Consider the following 15,673-nt stretch of genomic DNA (forward strand, 5'->3'; position numbering starts at 1 on the left):
CCTTCGACGGTATTGTCCTAGCTTGCGGAAGAGAACGACGACGACGGCGGCGGCGTAACGATGACGACAACAACGAGAGTATTTCGTCGGATCAAATAATTATTTCCGACGCGTGTATGTATGTATGGACACGGTCCAGGCAATGTACATACATGTATGTGTGTACACGGTGTACTTATACATAATGTATATGTACGCGACAATGGTGGGAATGATGTTAATGGGTAATCGGTTACCTACCAGCTCGGAAACCAATGGTATCGACTTCCGGCGCGGCCGAATGTCCGGCATGCTGTCGATGGTACTGTAGAAGGGATTGTCGCCCGGATGTCTGCAACAGAAAAGATTTCGGAAGTTGCATCAGTATGAGTCCGCACACGTCGTTTTTCGCTCGAACAACCAGTGCGCAATCAATTATTCTTTTTTTTAATTTAACGCCACAGTTTTATTACGCGATTACACTTGTCCGAACTGCGATCCTTGCACGCGTTATCCATTTAACAAAAAGGAATTTAAAAGCAATTTTAAGACCCCGATTGAAAATTCAAATGTTTGAACGGGACACCGCGAACAATGAGCAGCGACAAAGCGTTTGTTCGAGTCTAAGATCGATTCTATGTGGATTGGAAATGAACTGAACTTTCAAATCAAACTGCGAGCTTAAGTTAGCCATAGTTCCACTAGAGATCTTCTCCTGCAATTCAGAACGCTGGAAAATCTGCTGGGAGCACACGATGGAAATTTCGCGCTCGTTAGAAAGTTTTTAGAAAATTTAAGTTTCAGCGCGTTTAAATCTGCTCTTTGCCGCATTAAAATTATATATATATATATATTTCTTTATTTTTTACCGACACTTTTAAATGTCCAATAAATTTAGAGTATATAAAAAAATGTATAATGTTAAACTCGTTTCTTGACGAGAACTCATAAAATTCGATGTGGTGACCTGTAAAATACAGGCAATCCCGCAAAAATCTCGATTTTAAGGGAAAAAGCAGCGGGCGCGACGAGCATCTGCATTTTCCCAAGATCTAAGAGCCGTTTATACGGTTCGAATTTTTTTTTTTTTTATGTCAAATAACGATAGATCATGAAATACATTACTCGTGCACTTCAAAATAACAATTTGTCGGAAATTTTTGAGAGATTTTACCAATGATTTCACCCCATCTTCCATTTGACATATAAAAATGATTGAGATGTCTCAAATCGTTCTTCGGAAAAAAGTTATATATGTATTATATCTCGTCATATATATTTTATATAGTAGATATATTTTTTTTTATCAGATATACAGGGTGCTTGGTATAAGATTTAGCTCCCGAAAACTGAGTAGAAACTGACTACGATGTAAAGCGGAGGTCCTTTTGATTCTTTGGTCGATCCGAAATATTATATTACAACTAAGAACGGGCAGGTAGCCGGGGGGGAAGGAGGAGGATAGGCGAGCGCGAGCGTACGTGCTGCGCGCTAGGTATTTTCCCCCACTACTCCCACTCTCGCTTTGTCCTTCTCCAGCGGTCGCGCGAAGCACACGTACTCACGACGCACTGTACCGCAGCCACGTGTGTCCGTGCCGGAAGTAATATTCATTTGCGTATTGCGTGCAGCGAAAATCGTCCGGTACGGGAACTATCTTATCCTCCCCATTATCTGTGTAAGGAGAGCACGTGTGAGTATATCTCCTTTCCGTAAAGCGAGTTATATCCTTACGCGTTCGTCTCTCTGAAATGATCTTTTTATCTCATATGTGTTGCGTGGACTCGCGCAGTTTTAATTCATTATCCGGGCTTTCTGTTTCCAGATAACCAGGAGGGAACTAGTGAGGACTAAGTTTAAGCGGTCTAACAATAAGAGGAAGCTGGTCACTCAGACGGAAGGGCTACCTGATATTCTGAGAGGAGGAGGAGGCCTCGGAAAGGCATCGTGCATCGACGGAGCAACCCCAGAGGTAAGAATCACTTTTGTGAAATACAAATCTAATAGCTTATCGTCATGGAAAAATTTATTTTTAGTTATTTAATTGATATACCGTTCAGAAGCGCGTGCATTCTTCTTTAAAGATTAAATAGCATCTCTACAATTAAATTAAATTTTTTTTTGTTACAGATTAACGCAGCTGCACCCACCGTCGTCTACAAAAGTATCGTTACCGCCGATATTATTAATTAAACAAACCGCAGTCGGTTTGTCGGTCGTTCCGGGAGTTCGTTAAGTATTCGTGCGGAATTTTTTGATATACGACTTTATTCTAAACGCGAGTGCCGAACATAGAACGCGCGAAAGTGATTACTAATTCGCGATGGTAAAATCACGGTCGGGGTGTTCGCGAGTGACTTGTGCGCGGAAGGATGACTCGACACGTCCCATCTGAGAGGAGGAGCAGGCCCGGGACGGGCATCCTGCACCAGCGGAGCAACTTTTAGGTGAGCATGAATTTATAAAATAAAATCTTTATTAAAAAAACAAAAACTTTTACCTTTTTTTTTTAATCTTATTAACTAAATAATATATGGCATATCTATATTAATAATTTCCTTTTTATGTTACAGTCACCGGCAGAATTCTTCAACTCCGCTGAAGCTCATGCAGATTGGTAAGTCGCATGATTTTTTTTTGATGATTTGTAACTGTGTCTCTTAAACCGGCAACACATTGTCGACCATAATTAATTAATGTCCCCAATTATAATAACGCACAAATTGGGACCTCCCGAAAAATAGCGCACGCGAGGCGTGCGCATGGTTTCTTTTAATAAATACAAATTTAAAATTATTAAGGGTTATTAAAAGCTTAATTAGGAAATAACTTGATAAACTCACCCGTTCGCTCGTCCGCCAGATTCGCCGCCTGGCCCACTGCCATTCTAACAAACAAAAAAACAACTTTATTAAAAACAAGCTCGGTAACAGTTCAAAAAATGAAATGGAGAGCGCGCGATGCCGATCGCGTGAACGCAATATGTGGCGCAGGGATTGTATTTTTTTTTTTTCATTTTCGCATAATTACAGTCTTAGGTAAAAAACGCGCGGCCACAAAATAACACGAGGAAGACAATACGGGCAAGAATAACGAACGAGATCTATCTTGGAAATTCTCGTTCTCGTCGTTCGGTTTCTCACTTAAAGTTCGAAATTACAAAACCGCTAGATGGATTCTCTCGCTTTGATTTTCGTGGCCGCGCGCACGCACAATGCTCCGTTCTCGTTCTATCATCTAAGGAAGAAATATGACGAAAGAGCAGAATGAGATGGGTATAGAGGAAATCGCTGAATGATACGGGAAAAATATAACAAAATTGCTTTCTTATGTCAACTATCGCAGAATAGGAAAAAAAAAAAAAGCAGTAAGTGATCCGTTCGTATATGATTTTCAATGTATTGGTCTCTCCACCGTGGAGAGAGCTGACTTCTTCACCCTTACGATCCGGCTTGGTTCAGACTCAGGGCCTCCTCCCTGGCTCGAATACGATCCCGTTCCGTCCGCCTTCGCGCTTGTAGCTGCACTTTCCTCTTCACCCATCTATTGTTCTCCGCATCGCAAATCTTCCATACTCTGTCGACTGCATCGATGTAGATGTACCCATCCCTCTCGGTCTCTCGCTCGCAGTCCGACTGCGAGCCTTTCCGCTTAATCCCTTTCTCGTTCGTCGGACAGGTCGAACCTATTCTCGTCTCGCTTGTCGCCATTAATCAACCTTCGGCCCGCCGGCGACCTCGAAGAAGCACCGGTATTTTGTCGTCTGTCAGCTGGCTCGATTCATGGTCCAATCGTTCGTACGAGTTCGCAGTGTACTCGCGGTAAATCCTGTCGTTTTCGTGCCTCCGCCAGCCCTCAAGGTACCGACCCCCCCTTCCCGTATCGGTTCTCCTCGCATTAAATACCCTCCTCTCACGATCTGTTAGCCGTAGTTCCTTATCGCGGTGACAATTTTTCCCAATAAGCATTCGGCTCTCGAGAACTAATCGGCACCCGCCGCCGAAGAGAAAGGAATATATACGCGTATCAGCAGCTGACAGTATGCCCGATGCTGTTCACTCTTCCATACGTTTTCTCGGGCATCCTCCGCCCAACCCTTCGCCTCTCATTCTCCTGCGCTCTCGCGTACCCGTCCACGTTCGCTCGGCCGCGCGTTGAAATGGAAGTTTCGGAGATAGAGTGTGTAACAGCCCGTATAAATATAATATCACGTACAATACGTCGTAAATTCTGTCACGATAGAGATATAATATAAACTTATCGATAGCGTAACAAGTGTAATAAGTATTTAGAGTTAGAGTCGCAGGTATTTCGTCCCTTAACGCTGTCTCACTCTCTCTCTCCCTTTCTCGCGCCTTCCGCACGCAATTTCACCCCTTCATTCTCGCAAATTACAATTTTTTATCTTCACTCTCGTACCTATCGCACTCTCACTCTTTTTCTCCTGATCTGTCGCTCGTTCTCTCGTTCTCTCCTTCGTTTGAACAGTTTCGCGGAAAGGGTTCTCTTTTTTTTCTTTTTTTTCCTCTGATCTCTTAAAAAGCTTAGATAACACTGGAGCATGATATCCGTTTCATTTTCACGTTTAATTATGAAATGACGGCCTTTGAGAGCGTCTCACCAGGGTACGCATAAATAAAGCATTAGATCTCATTATCGTAATATGTACGTTCACGTATGGATTTGCATTCGTAACGAGTCGTTGGATCAGAACGTTTTAATTGACAACAGGGATTACATGAATAAAAAAAAATTTTTTTTAGAACGCTACAGCGCAAATATGCCATAACATGTTGCAAAAATTTAAAATAAATGTTCGCGTGACTGCAAAATTTCGTGTACAAAAAAAGAAAACAAAAATTGTTATTTTTGCGCAAACCGGCTCCATCGTTCCAAAAGGCGAGGAAACCAGCTTCGTCAGCGGTTCCCGAAAATTCATATCGCGCATTTGCGGCGCGGAGTGACATTTTCTGCCAGCGGAACGACGCGGGGATTAATTATTCATAATATGTATGGCAAATTTAAGCGCGCAACGACAAATTAGTCCCGTTCGACTCGTGAATTTCGCCCCCGAAACTGGACGCGGACACGTTTGTCGCGTCCCGATGTTACGTGAGGTTAATTTTTGTCAGAATGCGGAAGTTTTGCGCGTAGTCAGAATTAATTCGCTCCCGATAAACGTGAGATTCGATAAATAACGTGAAAGTGAAAATGGCAGAGTCGGAGACGCGCTCAAAGGTGAGGAAATATATATGTTCAACTCAATGGTAGATATGCATTTATACAGAATATAGTATCGCCTACGCGAAATATGATTCCGGCTAGCGTTTACGTACAATTAACAACGGAAACCTAACCGCGTACGTGAGTCGTGTTCTGTATGTGTACTTGCGTCTGCATTACTCGTTACTCTCTAACAAGGTTTTTTTTTTATTTTTTATTTTTTCCCTTTATCTATTAGGCCTTAACAATGTATTTTGCTTTAATTCGCTTAGAGACTAGTCGTCAATTGACGGTGCTATTCGCTAAGTTGAGAAGCCTTAAGAAACCTTCGCTGTACTACATCGATTGACGAGGAACGGACGGCGCGAGGGCCCGTCCGTCCCTCCCGTTAATGATATGACACTTAATGAAACGATATCGGTGGGATATGCGATTTAAAGGTGCCCGCTCGTCGAGACTTTTGCGAAATTCAAATTCTATCGGGAGAGCACGCGGTTATGTCGAATCAATTCTTTCCGTGGACTTGCGAGACGCCGCTCGGGCGTCCCGGCGGACGTCGTCTGAAAGCCGGATCGCACTATTTTCACGAGCAAACTGTTCCTTGGCATCGAATCGGATTGAGGTCGCGGAAAAATTTATGCGAAACTTCGCCGTCGTCTCGTTCCGTCTCAACGAGAAGGCACACTCACGATAAAGCTCTCTCTCCCCGCTCTCTGTGCCCCGTTATCCTGGGGCTTTTACCCGCGGCCAACGCGCGCGTCCCATTAAAATACATAAAGAACATTGCCCCTTACGTAAATCACTCGCCGCGAGCTCCAATTGGGTGGGAATGATTATTAAACGTCTGATACCGCGGGTTATAATTTCCGTCTCGTTTCATCCACTCGTAACATCGTTGATTAATTAGAAACTCATTATGCGAGGTTCTAGGGAAGGGATTAAAATCTAACGTGTAGGATATGTGATGCGCGTGATACGTTTACTTGCGTATATCGTCTCGATGTAATATACGCGGCGATTATTTGCAGCGATAACACGCCCGGAATATTCGGCGAGCTTCGCAATTACTGAATTTAACCAGGGATAAAACGCATTCGCGAAACGGGTTTCTCAGCGCTTCCGCGCGAGGTGCTTTTAGTAATGCCCCGGTTCACTCGCGAATTCAAGGGCAACGGCTACGACGGGCCATTAGCGAAAGGAAATACTTATGCATGCAACACTAAGCTTTTATGCGGCTCTCCGAGAGCATCGCGATTGGAAGTTGATTGTACAGTCGCGCCGCGTATATAAAAGTTACGAGATCGGAATAGATTTCCCGCGGGTCCATATTCGGGAAAGGAAACGGATACGATTGTCAAATATATACGAAAGTGTGCGCGCACGTCGGTGATTAATGGAAATGGAAATGGGGCGAGCTACGAGCGAAGCTGATACAGCTCCGGGAAGAAAGCCTGGCCCAGGAAACGGGCCACACGCCGTTTACGTATGCATGCGATATGCGCGCGTTTTTGCATAAAAGCCAACTCCGCTCTGTCCCGGCGCTACCATCAACCTGCTGAGTACGCGAGCAGATGCGTGCCCTGCTAAAGAAAAAAAAAAAAAAAAAAGAATAAAAATAAACGGAAAAAAAATAAAAATAAATGGAAGCGCTATGCACTTAGATAACATGCTACTAAAACAATAGGGCTTTAGAAGCCGTCGAAAATTCCGGACTCCGCTGTACGATAACGTTCGTAATTCGTGAGTATGTATTAAATAGGCGTTATTACGAGCGATGATATCGATGTCACTGGGATGTACGAGGTAATTATAAACGGAGAGAAATTGTTCGGCGGTCCTATGAACTCCCGCGAAAGGCCCCGCGAATTTTCGGAACAAACGATGCCCGCCGATAGGGCAATTGATTCGAATTCCTGGCGAGTTAACGCGCGAGTAAATTCCCGTAAGTGTTTCAACGTTAGTCGAAAACTGGGAATGGCCGCAGGTAACCAGAGGCATTTGCCCAGTATGATCATGTATGTGTTATGCGTGTAACTTTGCGGTAACTTGAGCTGCGTGTATACGTGTATAGGGTATGTAAATGCGACTTCTGCGAATGATATGTCGTGCTGTATGTGTGTGTATGACGATGGTATGGTATGCGCCTACTAACTGTGCCGGCGGCCAAGTTGCAGACCCGCGGCAACCTAATCCCACGTTCGCCTAATCATCCCACAGCTCACAGCGATTTATCTTAAACTTCCGCTTCCGTGCGTGGATACGTGTAACACCCCGATTCGACCGTCGTAAATTACCGTTATGGTCCGTATCCGTTGCGCGAGCACCTTCGCTGGTGTACCAATAATCTTAATGATAATAGGATATGTATCTGGGATAACCCTGGCCTTACAACAGGCGGCGTTGTCTAAACACACGTAAGAACACAGGACGCGTATTTCGCGGAGAGGGTATGGACGAAAGATTTTATGCATATATAAATATATCGTAAAAAAAATAAAATAAAATAAATCTTGTTACACGACTCAATTTAATTTCATTTGCGTCCATTACGTGTCTGCATAATTATTGCGCAACGTTCGAAAGACACCGCTTCGCGTGTCCGACGCACCCTTCGCGTGTCCCGCGCCCTTTCGCATCGCGCGCTTAATGTCCCGTGTAATTTTGACGCGTCCGCGTTATCGCCGAAATGATTATTCGCGAACGGTCGTCCGCAATGAATTGCAAGACGAAAATAAATGGAGAATGCGATTAGTCGTCAGATGTGATTTCAGTCGTTCTCCTTAAGCTAGGCATCGTCAAAGGGTTGCTAAGAGACGAGCCAGAAGTAATCTGTGTGACTGGCGAATTAATTCGGGAGGGTGAAATGAGAGTTTTTGTCTGTTTATATATATACATTTCCGCCTTCTTCGTATTTTGCGAATTAAATAATTGTTTTTTCTTTTGTTTTTTTTTTTTAATGAAAAATGAGTACAAAGAAATCTTTACAGGCGCTTTTACAAGCACAGATTGTGTCCTCTGTGTAATTAAAAATCTAATATTTCCATAACGTCCCGTAAAGTTCCCTGTAAATTACAGCTTCGAATCCTTTCAACGCGCTCGCGATATATCAGAGCTGCTACTCCCCATTCGGCGTGACTAATGGATTAACTAAGTTGAATGCACTAAAGGCGTAACGCGCATGCAACTTCCAGCACGAAGTAACTTCCGGTTATGGGGATGCTGAATATGTGACAGTCACTCGTGATCTTATTACGTCGCGAGTGGCGAGGGAAGGTATTGGATAAATCTAGGCGAGACTGAGACTCATGTCAAGAGGGGGATCTTTACTAATGTCACTCAATTGCACTGGCAATCTGCATCCCTTTGACGTTTTCCTGGTCCATGAATGCGCAAAAAAAAAAAAAAAAAAAAAAAACAAATGGGCACGCTTTCGTTCGTACGTTTTTTCGTTCTTCAAACTCTCCGCGAGATATATTCCGTAAAATTATCGCCCTTTCAGGCGGCGAATTTATTTCCTTAAAGACTAACCCAGATGTGACCCTCTCGACATACGTCATGCCAGTTTTTACGCCATTTCGCGTACGACTTCGTATTTATTATCGCGGCAACAAAATGCGTCCTTTTACGCGAGAAAAACCGCCAGAACGTAAAAATCTTTTCTCGGACTTGTCGCCCCCGAGTGTCTTTCTATGAAGTAGCTGTTAATTGATCTTAATTGCGCTTCAATAAACTTGGGTTACTTATATCTACTAGCTGCGAACAAACTTTCGCGTCATTAAGTATAAAACAAATCTACCGGTATGTGAGTATCAAATTGCGCTTCCGCTTCTCGACTCAAGGAACTTTCCGAGAACGATATCCGCCACACTTACTTGACAGTTTTTAAAATAATTATCTTAAAATTGAACTACGTGCGCGCGCGCAGACGGGACATCGGATCCACGTAATCGATCACTCTATTATCTCGGCTGGTTGCTGTAACGTATCGCACTGGGTCGCCTTGTCGGTATATCAATAAAAAAAAAAAAAAAAAAAAAAAAAATAGCAAGTTTGCGCCCGGCTGGATTGCCAGACAGATCAATTAAAATTAATCCAGCCGCCAATTGCACGACGCGGAAATACAGAAAAATATGAGGACCGCTGATGGGGAATCGGATCAGAAATTATAACAAAACAAACGAGAATTGAACAACGCTTTTCGTCACGTCGTTGACTTTGTCGCGGAAAATAAATTTCAAATTAAAAAAAAAAAAAGAAAAAAAAAAGAACGTTCGTTGAAATTCAGTCGAAATTCCATAATTTAACGTCTGACGAATAATCTTTGTCGCGTCCCGTTCTCATGCAAATTTATTAAACTTTTTTTTTTTAGCGTCGCCTTTAGCGACCGTAGTACACCAAAAGAAAATTAAAAAAATTCTTTTAGATTGTGAGCTTGTGAGATGCTGTGAGCCACGTTTCCTTCTACCTCCCGGTTGTTTCGATTATCACACGAAAGCTTACATGCTACGGTTTTATCGCTCGCTCCGCTGGAAAAAACACGACTAAACATTTTGTTATAGTATTAATTGACACAAATCTACCGCGTAGGCTAGTAATATATGTATACATGTATATACCTTCATGTATATATTCATATGCATAAAATTAGGCGTATGCGAGTGTGTGCGTGAGAGATGTATCGATTGCGAAGGATTATGACGATACTCTTGGGTATATGAGACGTGAGTGTCTGAGAGAGCCAAGAAAAAAATCGGCCTGGCACACCGTGACTCGAGCGACAAAGCTCGAGAAGACGATTACGAGCGTGTATTAGACACTTATAGTGGTACCACAACAGTATACATATAGTTATTAATGACCATTACTAGGCGTCTAGCATATTACTTATCTCGACGCGGACGCGGTCGCTCCTTTCGCATTACGCTCATATAAAAGTGAGAAACGGTAGAGAATTGGTCTTGTCGCATATTGGCTTCATATCGCCGCCGGTCCCGTTCGGGGAAACGTGGCGGCTCGACTGACGACCTCGTTCGCCGGTGCTCCGACTGGCCCTTTCGTTCGCCAAGGCGGCGCAAATCCACGACGCGGTAATTGATTTATGCGCGAGCACGAATTCGACCCGCCGTCAGTCGAAACGTCCGTTTGCCTCGAAGACGATTCACGGAACGTCGAGGAGCCAGCCGCTCTCCCTCCTCGAAGACTCGCTCCAATTAAAATCCCCTGCATCGACGTCGTTCAATTAAAAAAGCATTTCACTCTCGCTCCTCCGAGTGCATCTCTTTCTCGTCCCTTCGCCGGAATTTGCGGAGTGCTTAAATTAGACGTTAATAAAATGTAATAAATGGAAATTTCATCGAAACGTTTTTTTAGCAGAATTTGTGGTGATTTTTAGCGACTCCCGAAGGCAAAAGTGCCAGGTAAGAAGTGAAATTTTTCTCGAGCGAAAGGAAGGCACTCGCGTTCTTTGATTTGAATAATTAGAACTCGTGGCGAGTCAAGCGGCGGATTCGCGAGAAAGAATAAATCTAAGAAAAAAAAAAAAAAAAATGCGACATTCTCTCGAGTTATATATAATAATGTTCTTCGTCGTTATAAAGCATCGCGCTATTTCGCGACGACCCGTGCAAGCGCAGCGCCCACGAAACAAGTTGCCAACACGCGTGCGTCACCGGTTACCATTAATTAGCGGCATGACATTCTTGCTAGTTGTTGATAGAAACTGGAATGATTAAGGAAACCGCATAATGCAGGCGCGCTGTATGAGAAACAACGAGCTTGTCCGCGCGTTTACAGATAACGCTACGCGAACAGGCGAAATTTTTTCCCGCGGCGTTTCCGCGAATGAAGTATTACCGAGCCACGAAATGGGCGATTATAATTCCCTTACGAATCCCTTCGCGCAAGTGACGACGTGTCTTTTAACAGAGCCGCGAAAGAAGAGTGCATCGTTTTATATAAAACTCGGCATTATATAAAAATCTTGCCGTTTTAACGCTGCGTATAACCCTGTAATAAACAAGCGACGCCTCTCCTTCAATTTCCTGCCGGTAAACGGCCGGGATTTGCGTTTGGTTTTACTGCCTTGTTAAAAATGTTCATTCTAACGGCGGGGAAAAGGGGGAAACAGTCGGACCGTGAATTATAAATAAATTAGCGCGCGAGGAAAAATTATAATTTCTTTTTTTTTTTTTTCCTCTATGAAAGACAAACGGTAGAGAAGTGGTGCGTGCGTTTTTCGTTACGCGGCGAGTTAATTGTAATTGGTCTCGAGCATGCATAGCAAGTAATTGCAATTATCAAATGCGAGTGCAAAATTGTACATTTAAAGACTTGCCTCAAAAAGACTTGGAAGCTACCGTTTCAGCTTTTTCTTAAGAGATGAGCTCGCGAAATCGTGCGCACAAATTAATTTTACATTTAGATTATATATATTTATACATAAATATAAAAATTTGTATAGTATATAAAATTTATATAATATATAAATTTATATATATTTATATAAATAATATGCGCGTTTACATTTTATTTGTCGTCGGAGAGAGATGGCACTTGTTGAGACGAGCGAAAGTGAAATTTTTTATGCAGCTGCGGAGTACGCTTGCCTCTGAATTTTTATTGTTACAATCAGCGTGCGAGGCTCGACGACATATAATTTCGAAATAGTTAGCCCGGTTTCTTATCACTTATGCATCCATGACGGATCACCGGAGGTTACGCCTCCGTTTTTAACGCGCCTTTAGTTTCCTCGTTTTCTCTCAGGACAGCACTCTTTTTTTTCTTTTCTTTTTTTTTTTTTTTTCACGATTGCATTATTCTTCAGTATTATTGACTCTTGCACCGGCGACGCCGGTTTCGGTACCTTGCTATCCGCTTTAAGAAATAATGCGCGAAATATGAGGTTTCTCCAAAACTCCGTTGCATAAAGTATCCCAAAATAATTCTTAGCAGCTTATTAAAAGTCTTTAATAAACTTTGTGAATTTTGAGCGCCGTCGGGCGAAAACTTCGTACGTACGCTCGCGATATTCATCTTAGCATTTTCTCTCTCCGTATAAATTTTGCATTTTTCTCCTCTCTGAATTTTCCTACCGCCCGTTCTCGTCCGGTAAATGTATCGGTATCGAAACCAGCGTCTCTACACACTCTTTGAACACCAGGTACTGTCCCAGTCACCTAATTCTAACACAACACATCGAGAGTTACGCAGGATAATATTACCTAGCTTAGGTACAGCGCTATACGTCTGTAAGTCTTTAGATACGGAAGCATATGTATCGGACGTGGTTGTGCGTGTGTGTATGTGTGTGTGTCTGTGTAAGGAGTCTTTCGCAAGCGTACACACGTCGTTCATTCATTCGATCATTACGTATCGTTTTTTATTCAAGTCGACCCGACAGTCGGTGTACGCAATGCGATCGATCGGAATAATATGCAACGTCTGTTGAGAACCAGGAAAAATGCTTATTTCTGCAAGCTATCAAACGGTTGGAATAATACTTCCCGTCGCTCGTATACATCGTCTCGAATTCATCGTCGGTGTGCAAACTCGCTTTTGTCGCCCGGAACGGAATTTCGCCGGAGCGGTGTGCAGTTTTAAAAGAGCACCCTCGTTTCAGCGGCATATTTTTTTATACCCAGTCGCCGAGACTCGACGCGTAACGGAGACAGGTGTATACGAACGGCGCGTTATCGTCACGATATACTTCTATTACTCTACCACGGTATAATGTATAATAATTATTACTACAACGACGTACAACAATCATTAGTCTTGTCGTTCTCCACCTTGCCGTAGCTGCACCGCGACGTATTGACGACTGTTAGAAAAAATTTCACGCACGCGACCGTATGTACACGGTAAATTTTCTTCCGGCGTGATACGCGCGGCTCTCTTTCGCGATTACGCGTTCTCGCGTGCATCTCTGCCTGCGGTCGGCGTAAAAATCATCGGAGGGATTCGTCAAATTTTGTCATTTATTCATTTATTCGTCTTTTCTTTTTCTTTTTTGTTTTTACCCCTTCCCCCCTCCTTTCCCTCGTTTAAAAACCTAATCTTGTTTCGGAAGGAAATCCACGGGAATACATTCCCGTCGTTGGCTCGCCTCGCAGTGGAACGTGTAGAAAAGATAAGAAGTACAACCCGAGTGGAAATTTATCTAGCTAATCTGATTTTGCAGCTAGTTATTAGATCGCGCAGATTAAATATATTTCTTAACTATCTTCAAAAAATAAAGTTGTCATTTAAAAAAAAAAAAAAAACAAAATCAGTCTAGTATCGGTCGTCTAGTCACTGTCGAGCGCGGACCATGTATCTAAATAGATATCTTTTTTTTTTCGCCGCGCACTTGTTTACTGTTGTGTTCTGGCTATACGCAATTCTCGCTCGACTGCCGAATTCACCTGACAAACCGGTTCTTGCCGTCCGCTACCGCGCGTCCTCCACCCTGCGAACTCGAAACGCGAAGATCTGCCGACCGATGTAAACACACGCACGTACTCACACTACCGCGGAGATCGGCGGGTTCGGCGACCAGCGGTCTATGCAATCGAGCATGTGTTAAAGAATAGATAAGTACGCGCAGTAGACTAGTACGCGGCGAAAAACTATTCAGTGCTGGACAGTTTTGCTAGACAGCCACGAGATGAACCACAAATTTGGCTAATTATTAGGTAACGGTGGGAATCATTTTCCACTCGGGAAGCTGCGGAGATATTGTCGGCGTAATACTGTCTCTCGCGCGACGGCGCGAGTTACACGAGGATGTACGCGAGGTATCGACTTTTTCTGCGTTTACGCGCGAATTGAATACAGGGGATGTATCGTCCCGGGGAATATATTGTCGCACTAAACGTGTGCGCGTTCCTGGATGGCATTAGTATTGGGGTCAACGTTAAGCGTCGCCGATTTTGGAAGTCCCTTTATTGTAACGACGGATGTACCCAAGGCGGCCCGTTAACCGGATATTAATCGCGATCGATCTGCGCGACTCGATCGGACTTTACGTATATAAAACGCGAACGTGAAGTACAGAAATGCCTCGGGCAATCGTCCATGCTGATCGGAAACGTTGCAAAATTGACTCTACGTACTCGTAAGTCGCGTCGGGTGATAGGAAGTTGTGTGTGGATGTATAACAGTGGCGGATATGAATGCGATATTCTATGATGTCAGGAACTAAGAACGGTACTCGCAGTACGATTTGATGTTTCGTGGCGCGGCGGGCGCGATCTTAAAACGCTGTGTTAGGTCGTGGTTGCGATTTAACCGCTCGTGGCGATTGCATTATAAAACCGCGTGTAGAGTTTTAAGACGACAGTCACCGAGCGTAAGACTCGACTGCGAATATCGCGGAAGGAATGATTTTCCGTTTGCGTTGCGCGCTCGCACTGTCCGCACATTGTCGGAAATCGTGCGAAGTGTTCATTTGGCGGCGATTAGTCGCTGTTGGGCTTCCCGCGCGTTTCCCTCATCCGTCCTGAGCAATTAGTCGCGCTAACAGTTATGCAATTGAAAACCCATTGTGCTTCGCGCGTATTTTCGGCGCCTTCTTTACTCAGGCACCTTTACGTGTGCGTTTTGTCGCGGCGTGCTCTTTCACATCGTAGAAACGCCGATCTTTTTGCCGGCGTGATTTTCACTTCGGATCGATTTACGTTACATTTTCTTCTTATTCTTTTTTTTTTTTCTGTATGATGAACGGGCTCGCGTACTCGCGAGCTTCCGGTGCGCTTACAGGCGTTTTTACGGGAGCGATGAATTTCGATGTTTTACGAAATACAATTTTCCGCGGTGTCTGCGCGACGTGTATTCTTATCGCTATAATGTGACTCGGCATTATGCCCTCTACGATTCTCAGGTAACGTTCGGCGCCAGCGCGGGCGCTTGTGCTTCGTGCAATCGTAAAAAATTTTTTTTAGCAACCGGAAAGCGGGAGGGAAATTGAGGAACGGTCGGGTGATAAAAGTAGAACGCGAGTAACGGAACTGGGATGAGATTAATTCGGGTGGGCGAAATACTTATTCCGAAAACAGTCGCATCGCATTTCTCGCGGGCATATTTTTCACAACACTTGTTCGCGTCGCCCAGACACAGCGGCCGATTCTAACGTTAATATTCACTAGCTTAAAGCGCATCTACGAATAAAGCACCATCTAATTACGTCTAAAATGCTTAATAAATGAGCTTGCCGACGACCCCGCGCGCCGCTTCGCGCACGGATCTCGTGAATCAGTAATCGTCGATCACGATCGATCGATCGTTACCGAAGCCGGCGTTTTCTCGCCCCTTAGAAATATTGCTTGATCAAGCGTCAGTGGTGTTACACTTAAATTGACTAGTACCGTTTGTAACATGTATCTTACACAACCATCTCGGAGGCTCTCTCGCATCCTTCTAACAACCTTAGTGAAAGAGAGCGAGCGAAATTGTCGTCGCTCCCTTTGACAGCAAAGCTTGACTTCCTTTCGGT

At 43.9% G+C, this 15,673-nt stretch overlaps 1 protein-coding gene across 12 annotated transcripts in view; it reads right to left on the reverse strand.

The window, feature by feature from the left end:
- Positions 1-15,673, reverse strand: part of Unc-13 (unc-13) — a 95,510-nt gene that overhangs the window by 40,498 nt on the left and 39,339 nt on the right. For all 12 annotated transcript variants that reach the window (XM_070660136.1, XM_070660137.1, XM_070660131.1 and 9 more), the window contains 2 exons: positions 2,823-2,866; positions 241-331 (listed from right to left, as the gene is read on the reverse strand). In XM_070660136.1, coding sequence (XP_070516237.1) covers positions 241-331; positions 2,823-2,866 — 135 coding nt within the window. The remainder of the gene's footprint in view (positions 1-240; positions 332-2,822; positions 2,867-15,673) is intronic.

This window comes from Cardiocondyla obscurior, linkage group LG08 (assembly GCF_019399895.1).
Source record: "Cardiocondyla obscurior isolate alpha-2009 linkage group LG08, Cobs3.1, whole genome shotgun sequence".
In the NCBI taxonomy this organism is placed as follows: domain Eukaryota; kingdom Metazoa; phylum Arthropoda; class Insecta; order Hymenoptera; family Formicidae; genus Cardiocondyla; species Cardiocondyla obscurior.